Source organism: Emys orbicularis, chromosome 18, assembly GCF_028017835.1.
Source record: "Emys orbicularis isolate rEmyOrb1 chromosome 18, rEmyOrb1.hap1, whole genome shotgun sequence".
Lineage (NCBI taxonomy): Eukaryota > Metazoa > Chordata > Testudines > Emydidae > Emys > Emys orbicularis.
In genome coordinates this window covers 21,389,210-21,409,540 of record NC_088700.1, presented here as the reverse complement: position 1 = coordinate 21,409,540, position 20,331 = coordinate 21,389,210, and the positions used below count along the sequence as shown (strand labels likewise).

Here is a 20,331-nt window from a genome sequence, read left to right as displayed (position 1 = left end):
GCGGAGTTGAGGTGGGGACTTTGGGGAAGGGGCAGAGTTGGGGCGGGGCCGGGGCCCCGTGGAGTGTCCTCCTTTTTTTTATTAAAATATGGTAACCCTATGTTCTTCTCAGCTTGGACAATGAAAATAAGTAATACACCTAACAAAAATTAGATACCTTTAAAGCTGTCAGTTTTTAATAAGAGGCATTTGTAACGTAGGAAAGGACACTCTGGATTTATCTGCCAGCGTCCTTTTCATTCTTTCCCTCAGTAGGCGTGCAGGACAGCTCACCACTGGGGGTCTCCCTTGACTTAAATATGTTTCACTTTTAATGCCATTGCAGCTATGTGCTGCACTTAGTCTAGTCATTCTAAGGTTGGGCTTAGAGCTGCTTTTTCACTCATGCAGAAGCTGTGCAATGTTAACCCATCGTGTACACATGCAGGGTAATCTCTGTTGTGATTTATGGCTGCCTCCTGAAAATTTGTCCAGGTTTAAATGCTGCTTAAACTCCTGTTTCAACTTCAGGGTTCTTTTGTTTAAATCGATGCTAAGAAAGCAGAGCAGCGAGGGCAAAACTGTTTTAGGGTCAGTGGGGCCAAACAGCATGAGTGTGATTCCTGTAATGTAAATGCAGCTCCGTGTGTGATGCTGAAGGGACCCATTTAAAGTCCTGGTCTTCCTTTAGAGTTGGTCTGACACAGAAGTTGCACTGGTTTATCACAAGTCTGTTTACAAACGGATTTAGTTAAACAGCTGCCAACTCCTGTGTGGATGAACTTATATTGATTTAAAACTTGGTTATATTGGATGTAGCTTGTGCCTGTCAACTTACTGGTGCGAGTTAAACGGCCACAGAGCAGGTTTAGACTGATTGGAGTGTCCACACCCAAAGTGGCACCCATTTAATTAAATCAGTTTAACAGAACACCTGTAAAGCAGTGCAGTTTTGTGCGTAGCGCAGGCCCCAGACAGTGGTATGGTTTATATTAATATAAATAGGAAGAAAACAAAGAAAGAAGAAGTGGGACCGCTGAAGACTGTAGATGGAGTGGAGATTAAGGATAATCTAGGCATGGCACAATGTCTAAACGAATATTTTGCATCGGTCTTTAATGAGGCTAATGAAGGGTTTAGGAATAGAGGCAGCGTGACAGAGGGGAATAAAGGAGGGGGGGTTGACATTACCGTATCTGAGGTAGAAACCAAACTCGAACAGCTTAACGGGACTAAATCGGGCGGACCGGATGATCTTCATCCGAGAATATTAAAGGAACTGGCGCGAGAAATTGCAAGCCCGTTAGCGATAATTTTTAATGAATCTGTAAACTCGGGGGTGGTACCGTTGGACTGGAGAATAGCTAATGTGGTTCCTATTTTCAAGAAGGGGAAAAAAAGTGACCCGGGTAACTACAGGCCTGTTAGTTTAACATCTGTAGTATGCAAGGTCTTGGAAAAAAATTTGAAGGAGAAAGTAGTTAAGGACCTTGAGGTCAATGGCAATTGGGACAAATTACAACATGGTTTTACGAAAGGCAGATCGTGCCAAACCAACCTGATCTCCTTCTTTGAGAAAGTAACAGATTTTTTAGATAAAGGAAATGCGGTGGATCTAATATACCTCGATTTCAGTAAAGCGTTTGATACGGTACCACATGAGGAATTATTGGTTAAATTGGAAAAGATGGGGATCGATATGAAAATCCAGGGGTGGATAAAGAACTGGTTAAAGGGGAGTCTGCAGTGGGTCGTACTGAAAGGTGAACTGTCAGGTTGGAGGGAGGTTACCAGAGGAGTTCCTCATGGTTCGGTTTTGGGTCCGATTTTATTTAATCTATTTATTACTGACTTCGGAACCGAATGTAGAAGTGGGCTGATAAAGTTTGCGGATGACACAAAGTTGGGAGGTATTGCCAATTCGGAGAAGGATCGGGATATCCTGCAGGGAGACTTGGATGACCTTGTAAACTGGAGTAATAGTAATAGGATGAAATTTAATAGTGAGAAGTGTAAGGTGATGCATTTAGGGATGACTAACAAGAATTTTAGTTATAAACTGGGGACGCATCGGTTGGAAGTAACGGAGGAGTAGAAGGACCTCGGAGTCCTGGTTGATCGCAGGATGACTATGAGTCGGCAATGTGACGTGGCCGTGAAAAAAGCTAATGCGGTCTTGGGATGCATTAGGCGAGGTATTTCTAGTAGGGATAAGGAGGTGCTGCTTCCGTTATACAAGGCACTGGTGAGAGCTCATTTGGAGTACTGTGTACAGTTTTGGTCTCCCATGTTTAAAAAGGATGAACTCAAACTGGAACGGGTACAGAGAAGGGCCACTAGGATGATCCGAGGAATGGAAAACCTGTCGTATGAAAGGAGACTCGAGGAGCTCGGTTTGTTTACCCTAACCAAAAGGAGGCTGAGGGGGGATATGATTGCTCTCTTTAAATATATCAGAGGGATAAATACCAGGGAGGGAGAGGAATTATTTCAGCTCAGTACTAATGTGGACACGAGAACAAATGGATATAAACTGGCCATCTGGAAGTTTAGGCTTGAAATTAGACGACGGTTTCTAACCGTCAGAGGGGTGAAGTTCTGGAACAGCCTTCCGAGGTAAACAGTGGGGGCGAAAGACCTCTCTGGCTTTAAGATTAAGCTTGATAAGTTTATGGAGGGGATGGTTTGATGGGATAACGTGATTTTAGTCAATAGGTCAATAACGTGCCATCGCTGGTAATTACTATCAATGGTCAATGTGGGTCTGGCTGGAGAATCTTGCCCGCATGCTCAGGGTTCTGCTGATCGCCATATTTGGGGTCGGGAAGGAATTTTCCTCCAGGGTAGATTGGCAGAGGCCCTGGAGGTTTTTCGCCTTCCTCCGCAGCATGGGGCAGGGGTCGCTGGCTGGAGGATTCTCTGCAACTTGAAGTCTTTAAATCATGATTTGGGGACTTCAACAGCTGAGTCAAGGGAGAGAATTATTCCAGGAGTGGGTGGGTCAGCTTTTGTGGCCTGCATCATGCGGGAGGTCAGACTAGATGATCATAATGGTCCCTTCTGACCTTAAAGTCTATGAGTCTAACTAAACAGATTGCTCGAGTCCACCCTTCTGTGCATGCATAGCACAGCACTATCCCAAGAGCTCACAGTCTACTGCTGTCCTTCTCCACCCATCAATATGTGCAGAAGTAACCCCTGTGATGGCTGCTGTCAGCCATTGCAACTCTAGCCTGTGGTCATGTAGATTTCTCCGAGCAGAGCAGGCCTGGTCATCCGCTTCAGTGGAGCTGACACCAATTTGTACTAGCTGAGGCTCAGGCCAGGTGTGTGTAGCAGGCGAGATCCTTACTCCGCGGGTTGATAGACAGACAGCTGCTCATTCTGCAGGCCACGCAGCCCTGCTGATTACATAGCTTCCCTGTTGGCTTCATGCCGTTGGAATCGCCTGCTCACCGAGGCTAGAGATGGGCCAGACAGGTGGTTTTGCTAGCACCCCATGGAGTGGGCCCTTCACTGCTCTACCCACTGCTGCATTGGTGGATGCTGTTTGTCTCCTTTGCTGACATTTCTAAACCCCCAGACAGGGATGTGGGTGTTTCCGACGATTGCAGTGAAAACGGTGCTGGTTGTAGCATAACTCTGGACGCACCTGAACTTCCCAGCTCAGAGGGCTCTTGGGTTGGCCGGATATATGGCCCGTGGGCTCTCCCAATAAGTCTGCCTCTAAGAGAGAGAATGTAGCAGAGTCTGCTTGAAAATGCCCGAGACAGACGCAGACCTTGCAAAGAGCAACTTTTCTGCGGGCCGTGCCAAGGCAAATGAAGGCACCAGAGCATAGTGCAGCCCTTTCACGTTCAGCGTGTGTTTAGCTTGGCAGGATGCTCTGAGAACACGGTCCTCAGGCAAGTCTCTTGCGGGCTGGCACGACGAGAAGCAGTTGAAGTGCTCGCTTCCAGGAGTGTGGCATGGAAGAATCTACTACACACAGCCCTGCTGATGTACCTCCGTCAGTAGCGCCCCCTGCTGCTCTGGTCTTGAGCCTCTCTGAGCGGAGACTGCTGATTGAATTGCACTAGGGCTTTTTAGCAATGTTTCCAAAGGAGAATGAGATCATCGCGCTCCCACCCCCCCACCCCAACTCAGTCACTTAACAGCATAACCGGAGCCTGCCTTTCTAAAGCTGTATGTGGGCAAAACCGAGGCCCATAATTCCCTACTGGCCCCTCTCCCCAGTGCCAGCAATGGAGATAGCTGTAGTGTAGACAGGATGCAGATACCTTATTATCATGCTGTTGAATCTTGTGTAGAGCATGTATAGACCACACAGGTTTAACCCCCCTACAGCCTCTCCCCCACCACTGCTACCTCTGGCCTGTTACAGGTGTGACTGATGCCAGTAGAGATGCAGGGTTATGTTTTCCCACCTACGCTGTCCCACTGAGCCTCCTTAGCCAGGCTGGTGGAGGGCAATGGAAGATACCTTCACAGTAAGAACGGCCCCTTTGACTGGTATGGCCTCTGTACAGGGCAGACGGGCTGTGAAATCCAGCTGTTCCTGCTCAACCAGAAGGTTGCTTTGTGGCCACTAGAGGGAGGAAGGTGCACGCCCCAAAACCAGGCTATGCAGAGTGTGTGGTGCCAGGGATGGCAGAAGGCAGAGCTGGTTAGCTCAGTAACAGCTCTCCAGCAGGGCACACCAGGCCCCCTTCCGCTTTCAGTGCTCTCTGACAAGGGCTGGCTTTCCTCCTCTAAGCCCAATGGCGAGAGCATTTGCGTCCCCGAAGGGGGGCTGCAAATCCAATTTAGATGTGGGTGCTTTTGTGCTAATTTGATTCATGTTCCTTGGCCTCCTTATCGCTTGCCTACAGGAGAAAGTTGCACCGGGTTAACTCAAGGTGTGAATGTAAAATTTAGTTCGTTAAACTGGTGCAACAGGCTCTGTAGATGCTCTTACTTCAGTTTAAGCCAGGTTTATTGTGGTCTAACTAAAGTGATTAGGAACAGGTTTAAGGTAAGCTAAAATTACCCACTCGTAAACCAAAATAAGAGTGTCCACACAGGAGTCTGCACCAGTTTAACTTAAATTGGTTTAAAAACAGATTTAGATTAAACTGATGCAACTTGTATGTGTAGACATGGGCTTAGTTCCCACTTTGTAGGGGAAAAGGGTTTACTTTCAAGGGGTGTAGAAGTACAGTCTTGGAGAACATGCTGCTGGCAAGGATGGATACCGTGTGTGTGTATGTGTACACACCAACCTAGAGTATAAACTATTGACCTCCATGTTCCTGGGGCAAAAATCTGTTTGTCCCTTCCCCCACAATCCTATCCAGCAGCCCCAGAGGTGTCCAGGAGGTTCCCCCCGGGAGGCTGAGCTGTTTGGTTAGCATGGCTGCAGGACAGCTCTTTGGAGCTATGAACAAGGAGGTGTACGCGATACATTTCAGAGCAGTCACTTTGCAGCCGTCTGAGAGAGAAGCAGATGTATCCTTGTGTAAGCTAAAAAGTTTCCCTCTCCAATTTAGCGCACTTGTCAACCGCTCTCCCTCCACAAAACGGAGACCAAGTCGCTCACCTGGATTATAGGGCTTGCAGGGCTGAATACACCTTTGCTCGCTGGTTGCCATCCGCCGAACCTGAGTCGGGCTGATGGAGGTTGATGTCCACTGGTCAGAGAGGCCTGGTGGTCTGGGCTGGGCATGCACCGCTTTCCTTAGTGGAGCCCGCAGGAGAAACGGGAAGGTTCTGATGCACTGTGGCTGGCCTCCCTAGGTAATTTATGGAGCTGAGGTTAAAAATAGCCCCTCTTCCCAGCTGTGGAATTACCCAGCTGCTCCCAGGACTCAGCTATGCTGGGGTCTGGTCTACACTTAACTTCTCTCGATGTAGCTACGTTGCTTGGGGATGTGACACTTTGTTTTTCCCCAACAGAGCTAGATCTGTGTAAGCCCTAGTGCGACGCACTCTTACACTGGCATAAAAGCACTTTTGCTGGTGTAGCTTATGTCTCTTGGGGAACTGGTTTAAACTGTGCTGGCAGAAACACTTTTTTGCCGGTATAAGCTGCGTCTACACAAGGCAGGTTTGCTGATCTAGCTAGGCTGGTATAGCTGTGCCAGCAAATCTTTTCTAGTGTAGACAAGGCTGGGACTTCAATAGTGTAAACTAATGAGGTAGGAAGGACACAGGTGTTTGTTGATTCATTGTTTGACCCGAGGGCTAACCCTGGCCAGGTACACAAACATTTAGGTCCCATCTACAGCAGAGTCCCTTTGTTTTCAAGGAACCAAACACTGGGCTGGATCCTCAGCTGGTGTAAGTGGCATCGTTCTGTAGACTTCGGCATTCGGTTTAGATAAGCCAGCGTGTGTGTGTGGCCAAAGCTGCGGTTCTTGAGGAGGACCAACGCTGCTGAAGCAGTTCAGTGAGAAGGAAATAGGGATGGGCCTCTCTGCTCCTGTATCTTTGGAGGGACAGGATGAGTGTGTAGGGTCTGCGAAGATGGAATGGCATTGCCCTAACTTCACCTTGTGCCTGCGGGCTGGGGAGATAGCAGTGCTGTGACCGCACAGGTGGCCCTGGAGGCTGGACGTGTCTCCTTAGACTGCTGCTAATGGAGAAGAGAGGGGGGACACGAGAGAGAGCGCACTCACACTCGCACTCACACTCACACTAACCTAGCTGTACTCCTGCTGGGATGTTCAGGAGCCGCTGCAGATATGAGAGGGTTACCCAGAGTCCGACGCTGAATTCAGCCACTCGTGGGCTCCCAGTGTCGCCTTTTCAGAAATCTGTGTCACCCTTTCGCAGTATGGAATCTCCTGTACTCAGGAGAAGCCAAGCTGCATCCCAGCAGGCTTCACGCCAGCTCAGAGCGTGCATTGGCGCTCGGCATGCAGGGCAGCGCTCCGGGAAGTACTCCATGTTGTTTGACCCGTTGAACTGGGCTCACTGCCCCTAGGGAGGAGGAATGGAGGGGAAGGAGCCACAGCCCTGACCTTAGCCCTCACGGCAGGCTCCTTTCACTCTGTAAATAATTAACACAGCCCATCACATGGTAGGCAAGTAGAGAGCAGCACAAGCCTCTGCTCTTATAACTTGATCTCATCATGCCAAAGTCTTGCAAGGGTGGAGATACTAATAGTTGGATCTTATGGGCTTTGTCATCCAAGACTCCCCAATGCAGTGTAGTGATGAGTTAATTATCATTAGCCATATTTTACAGATGGGGAAACTGAGGCACAGAGCCAGTGACTTGCCAAAGATGAGATTTCACCCAGGAATCCTGACTCTTGGTCCCATGCTCTCGCCACCTGCCAAACCAAGCTAACCCCCGATGTGTTAGCAGGTCAGGCTGAATTCATTAGTGACAGGGAGTGCGCTTACCAGCGTGGCTAGACACAAACACATGCTCGCTCCGCTCAAGTTAGTGCGCCTGCAGCAGCTTGGGCTAGCTGCCCAAATACACACCCAAGGGGGTGGGCAGGTTCGAACTGGGGCCACTAGCCCGTGCTGCTGCAGCCACACCGCTCTCCTTAGCACGCTAGCCTGTCTGCCTCTGCTGGGCAGCACCCTCCCAGCGGTACTGTGCATGGGATAGAAATGAATATGTAAATCATGGGTCCTGTGCCTGGTACGGAGCTGAGTGCACAGTCAGCACGTAGGCTTTAAGGCACTGTCCGGGCTGTTGTAAACAGAGTTTGGGAGCTGTATTTAAACCCTTTCAGTGGTGGTCCTGCTACAGTGGTTCTAACGTGGCTTGGCTAACTGGTGAGAACCTAGGCACCCATGTTCAACTCGTTTTGAAAACTACTTATAGCCTAGGACAGAACATGGCTTGGTTTTAGCTATACCAAGGGCTAGTCTACACTACACGGGTTCTGCAGGTAAAGCTATGCTGGTATAACTACCGACAGAGCCCCCTAGTGTAGACACAGCATACGCTGACAGAAGGAGTTTTTCTCTTGGGGGTGTAACATTGCCTAGGGATGACATTAGTTATGCTGCTAGAAGCATGTGTGTGTGTGTGTGTGTGTGTGTGTGTGTGTGTGTCACACCCCAGACTGACATAGCTACGATACAACACTTTGTAGTTTGGACCTCCCAGCTACACACGCTTGTAGCTGGAGCGTAAACACCCTTCCTTAAAGGAACACAGCCAGAGGAAATCTGGCCCACGATTCAGTTTTAGCAAAACTAAAGGTTCGTAAAACCTAGACCCAATATATTTTTTTCCATGCTTATTTAAAAATTCCAATGGAAAAAGAGTCTTTAACAAACTTTCCCCTGCAGCATATGTGGGACCCAAGTCTTGTCTCCCTTTTGCTAGTGCAAAGGAACCTGGAAATGAAACTGCCTAGAAATACCATGGAACTGACCGGCCAGTTTTTATTGGCAAGCCTGAAAGAGAAGCAAGAAGCCAACAGCATCCCTAGTGAAACGCTAACTAGAATTAAAAAACTTCACTTTCAATATCCTACCTCCATGACACAATCCTCATTGACTGCAAAGGCAGCAGGAGCAGGCCCATGGTTAGCACACACTGTTTTGAAAGAGACCCTGTAGGATTGCACTGATGTTGAGAAATGCTTATAGTGTTTCCTGATGTATATGCACCCAGAACATCGTCTTGATATGGAGCTGGAAATCATCAAGCCCTGTTTACGCAAGCATTTCAGCCTTTGCCAGGTGCACCACTGCCGGAGAACAAGTGCTAGAGGCAGTCCTATTCACCATAGCAGTAACTCTAGCTTTGCCTTTAGCAGTTCCTGGCACGTGAGGGTATGTTAAAGGCTTTTCCAGGATCAGAGCTTAAAGTTTTGTTGTGTTTAAAAGAAGCCCTATCCTTTTCCAGAGCTGATCCTATGGTTCTGCACCCTGATCTGGTTGTTTACTCCCCCGCATTGATTTATGTATGTGCATGTCAACTCCATCCCTTTTGAAATATAAACCTCTACAGTAACATCTGCACAACATGGTAAGGTGAAGTTGTGGAATATGCCCTGTTTCAACAGATCTAGACTTATAAGAGTGCCCTTCTGCACTGAAAGGGGAACGTTTTAATAAACACAATGCAATGCAAAATGGATCCTTTTGGATTATAGTCACTTTTAAAATCCAAATTAGAAAAGTCATGTATCATAGAAGATAAATGCAGGGGCTGCTTTCCTTCCAGGCATTTGAATTTCATAATCTCTGCTTTTAGCAAGTTTCATGCTTAAATGTAAAACTGTGTCCGAGATCCTTAATTCATTATAGCAGTGTTATCTCATTAGGTACTGGCCGGTGTGAATGCTAGAGTCTTACCAGCCAAATAGCACATGCTGTTTTCCAAAGAGCTACAAGGATGAAAATCACTATATAAATAATTATTCTTGTGTTGATAGAATCCAGTGTGAAACCGAGAAATGGTTTATTTCATGCTTTCTGTCAACTCTAAACCTAACATAAGGGTTAGGCTTCTCGCTGCTCTACCAGTATCCTCCTCTGATATGATCTAAATAAATAGAATACAGGATGGATGATATGATACCGTATTTTTTAGAGAGAGCTCCAGTTACACTGTCTTTCTGTGTATACTAGAAAAATTGCACCAGATTAACCAATAGATTTTAAAATCCATTTTAACTTGTACAAACTCCTAACACACATGCCTTTACATGTTTAACGCTCATTTAAATCTGTCTAGATTGAAACTCCAATTAAAATCAATGTAATTAAACTGGTGCAACTCATACATAGAAAAGGCCACAGAGAGCTAGTGTCACTGGTTTTCTCTTTAAACTGATTTTAGATTGATCTAGCTAAACCTTTGCAAACATCTAATGCAGGTGCTCTTAAATCACGTTCACCCTTGCTTAAATTAGTGTAGCTTAATTTGGTAAATCAGATGCAGTATTGCCAACTCCAGGTGTTCAAAAATCATGATTCGGGCCCTAAAAATCATGAGACTGGCTTAAAAATCATGCAATTTTATAAAAAATAATATATTTGGGGTTCTTTTCATTTTCCTTCTGGTTTCTGAGCCTTTAGGGTGCATTTGGATCAGATGTTCAGGCTTTTCTCTGCAAACTTGAGGGCTAGAAATTTCCTACTTTTAAAATGGAAGCTGAAATTCTTAATTAATCACATGACTCTGGGAGCTGGGGCTTCGAGGAAAACCCTAAATATTGTGAGAGACATGCTCTAGCTCAAAGAGGAGTTACTTTGGGGAAGCTTTCTGGAGATTGGACTAAATTATATGAATCAAGACTCACAATAAAATCTTTTGGCAAAGCAACAGATGCAAAGTAGATTGATGTAAGCAAGAGTAAACCCGGTTTAAGTGCATGTACTATAAAGGTTTGCACAGCTTTAACTAAATCAGTTTGAAATGTTTGTGACTCCTAATGTCTCTTGTTTTAAATCAGACTGAAGTAAAGTCTCTGATCAGCTGGACTGTGGCACAAACAGCATTGTTGAGTCACTGGGATTAGGTTTTGGGGGTGGAGATGGGGTTCTATTGTACAAGAACACAGGGAGGGAATTGATGTTTATTTCCAAACATTCAAAGTGACAACAAATTCCAAAGGGGCCTGTAATTGCTATAACCTTGAATTATCCAGATGCTGAGCCCGCCTCTGTCCCACTTCCCCTTTTGTGTGTTTTGATTCATCCTCCAAGGCTCCCCACTGAGGACAGCCCTGGCTGAATGAAGCAATTGAGAGGTAGAAAAAAAGAGAGAGAGCATTTAACATCTTCTGGCTTTGAAGTTGAGTTTAATCCTGTTAAAAGCCTGGTGCTTGAATAGCAGGCTCTGATATGCGTCTGGCAAGCTCTCCCTGAAGTCAAAAGCAGTGTAACAAATGCCAGGATTTCTCTGTGTGTGTGTACGTGTGAGAGAGAGAGACACACACACAGAGTAGTGAAAGCAGCCTTTGCACAATGCATCAAAAAAGAGCACTTCCCAGCATGAATTTCACATCATGGGGTTTGGCCAGGCCCGCTATATTTCAGCAGCAGCTCCCAGTTGTGTAACCGATTGCCTTGCGTGTGCAGTGTCGGAATGTCTTGTTTTTAAAGCCCCAAGGAGGATACTTTGCTGTAAATGTATCTGCCCGTTAATATGCTCCCTATTTAACGTGCACGTTGCTGTTGCGCCTACAGACCACCTAACTCGCTCAGAACTGCCGGGGCAGAATGGTGCCACCTCTGGACCGTTTGGGAGCAGTGTCAGTAAGGAATGAGGCAGGGTTTGCTCCCACGGGATGATGGGGCAGGGAGTGGATAGGGAATTGTCCTATGAATGGGCCTGGTCTTTCAGAACGTTCTGTGCATTCAAAATCAACGGGAGGTGCCAGAGTTTGGCCCTTGTGTGAGGTGTGGCTGGCTGCACGGTGTGCCAGGCTTGCAGCCAAGAGCCTGGCTGGCTTAGTGCCATCAGCCCCCAGTCACACGTAGGCTGGGCTCTTAACACACACTTCCCTTCTGCCCAGAGGAGCAGTCTGTGGGGGGAGGGAGTTGTGCTCCAGCAGTTGTGCTATGGCTCACCTGTAAGGGTATCCCCAAGGCAGCACCGCCCTTCCCCCAGGCCCTGGTCTCTTGGAGGATACTTGTGACACGCAGATGACTGGATATAGGCTGGCCACTTCCCAGCTGGCCAATGCCCTTTGCACTGACACACGTGTGTTGGAGCCCAGCCCCTGTGAGGCTACTCTGGGGGGATCCCTTTTGCCCAAGAGGGGCTGGCATGAAGGTGATGTGCACCCAATGCAAACCTGAGCCTCGTTGCCTTATCACAAGCGACTCTCCTCCCTCTCCTTGCACGAGCTCCCCCCTCCCTGCAAGCCTCTGGGCAGGACCTGTCTGTGCCCCCCCTTCTCCAGGGAGGACTATACACTTCTAGGGGGCTACGTACTAAAAGATGCCAAGGACCCCAGTCCTCCCCGTGGGAAGCAGGTACAGCTCTCCTGTCTTCCAGACAGCTCTGTTGGAGTTTGGCGGCAGATCATGTGCAGACACATAAAAACATAGTTGTTAATAATCCACTAATTGAGACACTTAGAGAGCTGGCTGGCTCCTACATGTTCAGTTGTTGTGTGCAGTTCAAGGTAATGGGTCCAGCTGGTTTAGGGCCGGGCTCCCTGAGACCTCCCCCGCTCTGTGTGACCCCTGCAGGGAGCTGCAGTCCGCTGGGGCACTTGGGGTAGAGGGGCTCGTGGGGCAGTAGAGAAGGGAGATCTTTCTGAAGGATCTTTGGGGTTGCAATGCCCCTTTGCCCCGTTAGTACCTGGGTTTGCTGACTTCTTAGATGTGCTGTAGCTCCTCACTCCCTGCGTAGTGGGAGGGCAGTTTGGGGGGCGGGCAGCGTTGGGAAGATCTGGGGCTTCAAACCAGGCTGTATTTGAATGGTTATAAGACGCTTGGAGCCATGGACAGTCACTTAAAAACAAAGCCCAGTGGTGGAAGGGGGTGGTAGAGCTTTGAGATGCTGGCAGCAGGCGGCCGAGGTGGAGACCTGCGTGCAGGTCTGGGGAGCACGGCTGTGCCTTTGTCTGATTGTGGTTTGTAATGGCTGGGAGGGGCAGGGCAGTCCAGTGATGGGACAGGTCAGGAAGCAGCGCGCTCTCTGGCAGGTGGGGATCAGGGCTGCGCTGCTGCCTCGGGGAATACCCTGCCCGCGTGGCTGAGAGCAGCACCGACCGCCACTAAGCGTGGGGCACTGGCTGGGCAGGGGAGCACAGTACAGGCAGCCGCGGCACTGAGCCGGAGTTGGGGCTAGTGACGTAGGATGTGGCATAGGCCCACGCAGCAGTGAAAGCCCTTGCCCCAGCTCCCCACCCACAGATGGAGACGGGTGCTCTCTGCGCAGGGCGGGGGCAAACAGGCCCTGCCTGGGGGACTTCCTGTCGCAGCAGCCGTCCGTCTTGGAGCCTGTGGCTCTGGCTCATTAGCATGTGTGCAGGGGGCTGGGGGCTCACCGCCAGGCTTCCCGCTTGCCACTGTGTTTGCAAAGTCGTGTTTGCTCCTGTGTGAGGGGCCGGTGGGAGCCGGTAACTCAGCCAGGCCCCTGCCTCACGTGAGCTGCTGGCCCTTGGTCACCAAGGGAGACCCGCCTGGCTCTGCAGCATGTTGGGCCTGACCTCCTCCTGCAGTAGGGCAATGAGGCCCGCTGTTGTGCCATGCAATGGCCCCGCAGCCGTCAGGAGCACGGCGCTCTCCGCGGCTCTGCAGCTGCCTTTGTACCGCACGCCCTGAGGATGCTCCGAGTTCAAAGTGCGGGGATGGGGGGGCCCTGAGCGCAGCCGGCCCGGGACTGTGCTGACAGCAGCGGCTGCTGGTTTCAGGGGTTCATATCGGCTGCTGGCATCATTAAGGCAAATCTCTCCTCCCAAGGGGCAGGAGATGGGTTCTGTGTCTAGCTCAGTCAGTGGCAAACTCTGGTTTGTGACTCACTGCCAGTGAGATCCCCCCAAGGTGAATGTGGGCAGGGCCAGCAGGGGGCGGTGGCCCCTAGCCCATACTTTTGGGGTCTTCATGTCATCTTGCACCCATGATTGGACAGACCCCTCCCTTTTCCCCTGTTGGCCCCGGAGAACACCAGAGTTCATGATCCTTCCTCCCCCGCTTAGAGCTTGGAGACTGCCCTGCCCTCTGGGCTGAGGAGGAGGTCCATGGTGAACGTACATGATCTGGTGTGAGGGAGCGGGAGGGCTGGGGGAAGCTGGGAGGGGCCATGCGCATGCTGGTGATCCCGCCTGGAGAGCTGAGGCATGGGGGCTGGCAGGACGGGATTGCTGCCCTTTCTCCTCACTTCTTCTGAGTTTCTCTCCCTCTCCGTCATCTGTCATCACTTCCCCTTATGTTCCTAACCTCAGAGCAGGGACAGATCATCTTCCCTGTGCAGTGCCAGGGCCGTCCCGGGCGTCGCGTGGGCGATAGCCAAACACCGCTTAGCTGGACGTTGTGCGGCTCGCGGCAGCCTGTCCATTCCAGCCCCACTGGTCGGTGTCACTCTGCTGAGGCCTGGTCAGGCCATGAACTCAGGTTATTGACTTGAGAAACACTATTGCAGTGCCCGTTTCAGGGAAGGGCCTGTTCATGGTGTTCCCAAGAGGCACTGCTGCTCCCCAGACTTTCATCACTTTCCTTTCCTCCCTCGGCCGGCTCCGTTTCACAACATCCTCCGGGTTTCCCTTTCTGCGTAATTTCTATCTGCCTCTCATTCACCTCGATGCCCAGTGGTCTGTGTGGGTTTCATTTATAGGACAGAGGGTATTTCTTGCAGGGCTGCGGAGCCATGGGAATGTTTGTAAATAGAATGGAGGGAGGGCGAATGGAGTATTGTCCCAGCTGGAGAGTAGGACTCCTGGGTTCTTTTTTCCAGTGCTGCCATTGACTTGCTCCTTGGCCAGGCTGTGTGCCTCAGCCCCCCATTTCACACAGATGGGAGTTATGCCAAGCCTAGGGGTGCTGAGAAGGTGGATGTTTGTGAAGCTCTTTGAGATCTTTGTGCACAACATACAACCTACAAGTTGCGTGTACTCAGAAACCTTCAAAATGTTTGGCAGGAAGTCCCCCCCCACACCCTCCCCACACACACGTCAGCCATAGAGCCATGGATGTCAAGGCCAGAAGGGACGTTCCATTGGGATTGTCTAGTCTGACGTCCCGTATGACACAGGCTGTGCTATCCCACCCAGTGGCTCCTGTATAGAACACCTGCCTGGGCTGAGAACAATGGGATGATTGAATGGAAACTCCATCCAGCCTCAGAAGCACCTTGTGCCTCTCAACCCTCCTCAACACCCAGGAAAAATTGGGCTTCGTCCAACCAGGGCTGGTATTGGGGAAGGAGTTGACAATCCTTCATGTAAAATGTCCTTTCATCCGAGGATCTGGAGTAAGGGCAAAGTGTCCTCTCATATCCCCTGCCCTTCTCAGGAGACCCTGCCTAATAATAATCTTCCATGGGAATAAATAATTTTCAAATCCCGTTTCTCGATAATACGGCCTCTTCCTCTGTTGAGTGCTACCAGCTCCGGGGGCTTCCAACCTGCCCCTCTGATTACATAGGGCAAGTTCAGAGCAAGCCTCGATGATCCGAGATGTGTCCAGAACTCCAAGGGGGAGGGTGGGGATGTCTAGATAAATATCCAGTGTCCAATAGCAGAGAACCCAGCATCTACTCAAGGGCCACCTCTAGAGTAGGGGGAAAGGGTATGTTAGAAAATGTGTTAGCTAACAGGACTTTGCACCTAGTGTAGGTAGAGCAAGTTGTGTTTAAAACACACTAGCTGGTCATAGTCTACCCTACTCTACCTTTCCTCTGATGCCCAGCCCCATTCCGGCACCGGCACCTGCTGTTTGATTTCAAGAGAGACCCTACAATTGCTGCTATAACATGTAAAAGGTTTGTACCTTTGTTTGTTGTCTTTCTCTAACAAATGCAGAGGGTCAATTCCCAGATAGCTTCTAAACAGACGTGTTTTTCTTCTTAGCCTTGTGATGGCAGCAAATATTTTTCTTGGCTTTTTGAGCTGGAGTGCCATTGAAAAGCGAAATCAGGAAAGTAACTGACATATTTCTCTGATGGATTGTATTTACAGAGGGACAACCTATCCTAAATTCCCAGTTACTGAGGGACAATCTACGCTCATTGCTATATTTGCTTTCCATAAACTATTCTTAGTATAACTTTTTGCGAGTGATGTATCGGAATATTTGGATGCTAGTATTTAAACTGGATCATTACATTTATTAACCTTCATTTGAGATATTGCAGATTATGTACTATATGAATGTTCTGGCTTTTCAAACCAAGCTCTGTACTTTTGGATAATTCAAGCGTTCTACCCAGATGTATAGAAACTCTTTTTTAGACCTGTGTATTAGACAATTTTAACATTAGCTTTAATAAAACATTTTAAATGAGTTCAATGGCTGATACACACTTGTAGGCCAGACCTGGCCCTTTTAGTGTTCTGGATTTGCTCTGATGGGGTTTATCTGGGACTAGCAGCTATGCTCACAATGTGAGGAACCTGTACAGAAGGCTGTCTTGGCTGTGACTTCCTTTCTGCTCGCCACCGCCTTCTGATTCCATCGGAGCAGTGAAATATTTCCAGCCCGTCAGTGGGATTTTCTGAGTTCTGCTTAAAATCTCTTTCGGGGGAGGGGGGGAAGAGATGATACCCACAGCCTCTCAACTATTATGTGTGTGTTTGGGGGGGGGGGGGCGCTCAGAGTCTGAATTACAGGACTGGGAGAGAGTCACCTGACATTTGCCAGTGCTGCTTGTATAGGGTGCCAGGGAGGCGGGTGGGTGCTGTTTCTTCTCAGCCGTTTTCACCAGCTAAAGGTCCAATCCTGCAGTCTTAACACAAGACCCATTGACTACACTCACCTACAGGCTGCAGGATTTAGCACAGTGGTTCTCAAACTTTTTGGATTGGCGACCCCTTTCACACAGCAACCCCCCCCCCCCCGCCCTTAACAATTAAAAATACATTTTTTTTATATTTAACAGTATTTTAAATGCTAAATTTATAACCCTATTGTTTAAAACGAATTTACCTTTTCCCATTGCTTTTAAATTAAGACTAAAACATTGTTATCGAATTATCATCATTCTAAGCAGAAAAGTTATTTTTAAAAATTGTTACTGTTTAATACTGGGAGGGCGTGAAGAAATTTTGTCAAGATCCATTTTCACAGCAGACTTAGCGCCCCATTGCCACCCTTACTTCTACGCTGCTGCTGGCGGCAGCGCTGCCTTCAGAGCTTGGCAGCCGGAGAGCAGTGGCTACTGGCTGGGTGCCCAGCTCTGAAGGCAGCAGCAGCGCAGAATTGCAGAAGTAAGGGTGGCAATGCCATACCATGTCACCCTTACTTCTGCATAATGTTTGGCCTTTGCGCTGGGAGGGGTAGGCACGGGGGCTAAGGCAAATTTTGAGGTGGCTATAACCCCCGTAAGCACCCCCACAGTGCCACACCTGCCTGTGTGTCTGGCTGTTACATTATAAATTACCTTTTTTGTGAAGTAACTACACTATATTGTGATGGAAAGGTGTGTGTCATTTTCTAAAACACTAGATTTCAGTTATCTATTTTACGGCAGTTGCTCTGTTTTGTGCATGTACTCGCGGTCCCCACATAACCTCAGGACCCCCAGTTTCAGAATCCCTGCCCTCTATTAGCAGAGTGTGTTTCAGACCTGCCTACGGAGGAAACTGCTCCTGCAGAAGCTCCAAGCTGTCACTTGCTCTCCAGCCGCAGAGCTGGATCCTTGCCCCGTATAATGCACGGGTTGCTGTGGGCAGCTGACCATTCCTTTGGGAGCCGTAAGCCCCTGATGCTCCATAGCAGTAAACCATTACAGTAGTTTTCTCTCTTTCCTCAGGGAGAACTTCTGTTCCCAACCTAGAGGAAGAAATCGACTTCTTAGCTGACGTGCTGGCCAGGCAGGATGCCGCTCGCCTCCATCTGCTCCAGGATGGTGAGTCCAGAAGTCACCCACCTGCTCTCCTTAGCCTGTTCTCCCAGCCGCTTTCATGCAGTTGTGCTGCTTTCCGCGTTCAGTGACTCTGAGGCCAACGGTCCCAGTGTTCAGACAAGACTCCTGTGATCAACAACTCAGACTCTCCTCTCAAAGGCTGAAAACCGTGGAAAGTAAATAAACACGAGCCCTCTGAAATGCCCTGCTTATGAAGGGTTCCGTTTTACTGTCCCTGCTGCCAATTTAATAGAGTGGTGCTTAAGTTCCTGGCCTAAATTACTAGGTTTCCAGGGAAGTGTTTCTGGCATTTCCTGGCTGGCTGAGCTGGGGAGAGAGCAGGCCATGGAGTTTTCATTGCTCTGTAAACACCATATTACAGGGCTCCTGGATTCAGCAGGAGCAAAGCCAAGGGCCTGGAGAATATGTGCACTCCCTCATTTGGAAACACATTCGAGACTCCCATCCTCGAGGCATGTCACGGCAGTGTAGGCTAGTGGTTAGAGCAGGGGACCGGGGTCTATTCCTGGCTCGACTACAACTCTGTGTGACCTTGAGGAACTCCCTTAACCTCTCTGTGCCTCAGTTTCTCCATTTGTAAAAGAGAGAGGACCTCTCCCGGGAGATTCTAGATGAAAGATGCTCTAGAAGTGCTGTGTGTTTGGTGACCGGGGGAAAGGGACATGCTTTTGGGGAGAGATGTTCCCTACCTTGGGAAATTTTGTCTTCTCTCTCTCCCTTTTCCATCCCATGAGCTGGGATTTCTTGAGAGATTTCGTAGCCTCATTTCCTAATATAAGAGGCACCCAAACTGCTGATGCCAGGGCAATAAAGTTGCCTTTTATGGCTGTATTTTATAATGGGGGGCACAAGTGCTCGAACGGAGGAGAGCGGCTGCGGACTTCGCATTTATTCCACAAGTGATTTCCCCCACCAGCTCCGCGCCTGATCCTGCGGTCGTAGCACAAGACCCATTGGCCGCAGCGGGAGTTGAGCTCGCCGAGGGGCTGCAGGATCTAGCCCCTCTATTAGCAAGGGGTACGTTGCGGGCTTTCCGGCCCGTATGTTCTGGGGTTCTGTATTGCATCCCCGTGAACAGCAAGACGGTGCATCCTGGTCGGTGCTAATGCATTAAACACCAATGGGGGTAGCGAATGGTTTTCACTTCTTTGTCCATAACTCCGCTGCCTGCCCCAGAGCTGGGTGTTGGGAGGTCACGCTGCGTCTGCTCATGCTTGTGGTCTCTGCTTTCTTGCACAGCCACCCAGGCCCCGTCAGGGAAGCATCCTGAAGCTGCTGGGGTGAGAGGGGAGTCCCCCAAGAGGAACGGAGCGAGCCACAGGGCTGTGACATCTCATCCCACCGCTCCCACCAAGACAGTGAAGAGTTCTCCGGTGGAGGTGTTCCATGTCACTTCAAATGACCTCCTGATACTCGGTAGGTGCAAGCTTCCCTTTGGAGTTCAGAGCTAGGGATGGGCCCAATCCAGGTTGTGCGGGGGTGCGGGAGCTGGTTTAGCACCTCAGGGCTTGCCGCTGTGTCTGTGATGGGCCATGACGCAGTTTGGCTCCGAAGCGGAACTTTGCAGCTCAGGCTGGCCTCTTCTGGAAGTTCATTGCGTTTCCCAGTGGGGAGAGATGGAATTCAGTTTGCTTATGAGACCGGCAGTCACCAGGTTTACTGTCATACGTACCTGGTACAATAACAGTCACTGAAGCTGCGTGTGAGCGATAGTGCCCAGCGGGGTAGGCGTTACAGGACTTGGAGGGGTTAGTTATTGAAAGGGCAGGGAGGGAGCCCCCACCAGCAAACTATCACAGCCCATAACAACCCGCTCTGTCCGTTTTGGGCTATCTTGGTCAGTAGCAGCCAGGTGACGAGCTCTGGGCTGTGTTCCTTCCTCTGCAGGGATGATCGTGGTGTTCTCTGTCGCCGGCATCGTTGCTTTAATCGTGGCTGCGATCTGCTGGTGCAGGTAAGCCAGCAGGGACCTCCTCCAGCAAACAGCTGGGCCTCCGCCTGGTGTCCTGATGAATTTGTGCCTGGACTTCTGTGCAATTGGGAGGGGATTGGGGAAGGATTTTAAAAATAGAGAAATCGCTCTCCTTGGGCTAGGGACCTCAGGCTGAGCCTTCGCCTGGCACGGTGCAAAACGCATCTCCGTCTGCACCCATAGGAGGCAAGCAGGGGAGACGAGGCGCATAAAGCAAGGGAGAGTGGGCCCAGTGTCTTGACCGATACTTAATAGCAATCGTTGTGTAAGGCGCAGTGGTGATGGGTGCTCTAGAGCCAGGCTGGATGGGTGGAAGCCACTCGTGAGAAGAGTTTTAGGGCAGGGAGGTGCCGCATGCTTGGCTAGATTGTGACGGCCAATTAATAGATCCTAGGAGACAGTGTCAGAAGGAGCCTTTCTATCTGCGATTACTTATCGGGGACACTTAGGAACCCCAGGCATGGGCGAGAACCCTGTACAAACAGCCCCTGTTCCAGTGAGCTTACCAGATACGTAAGGATCCAGCGTAACCACCTGAAAGCAGGAAGACTCCTGCCCTGCTTTCTGTGAGCAGATCACACACCCTGGCTCAGTCCACACAAGTGCTGGGTGATCGCTAGAACAAAATGTTCAATGGCTTGATGCCGCAATGAATGGAGTTAACTCGTAAGAACATGGGCACTGCTAGACTGGATTCACCCAGTGTCCTGTCTTTGATAGTGGCCAGCACCGGATACTTCAGGGGAAGGAGCAAGAGAAACCATGTAGTAGGCACATGTGGAATAATGTGTCCCTCATGAAGATTCCCTCCTGTTCCCCAGCACTCGGAGAGATGAGCTTATGCTCTAAAGCATGAGATTTAATATTTCTTCCAATCCACATT

General features: G+C 49.6%; 1 protein-coding gene across 1 annotated transcript in view; it reads left to right on the top strand.

Moving 5' to 3' along the window:
* Positions 1-20,331, top strand: part of NPDC1 (neural proliferation, differentiation and control 1) — a 121,377-nt gene that overhangs the window by 92,731 nt on the left and 8,315 nt on the right. Inside the window, exons 3-5 of the mRNA XM_065418960.1 lie at positions 17,363-17,458; positions 18,716-18,892; positions 19,364-19,430. Coding sequence (XP_065275032.1) covers positions 17,363-17,458; positions 18,716-18,892; positions 19,364-19,430 — 340 coding nt within the window. The remainder of the gene's footprint in view (positions 1-17,362; positions 17,459-18,715; positions 18,893-19,363; positions 19,431-20,331) is intronic.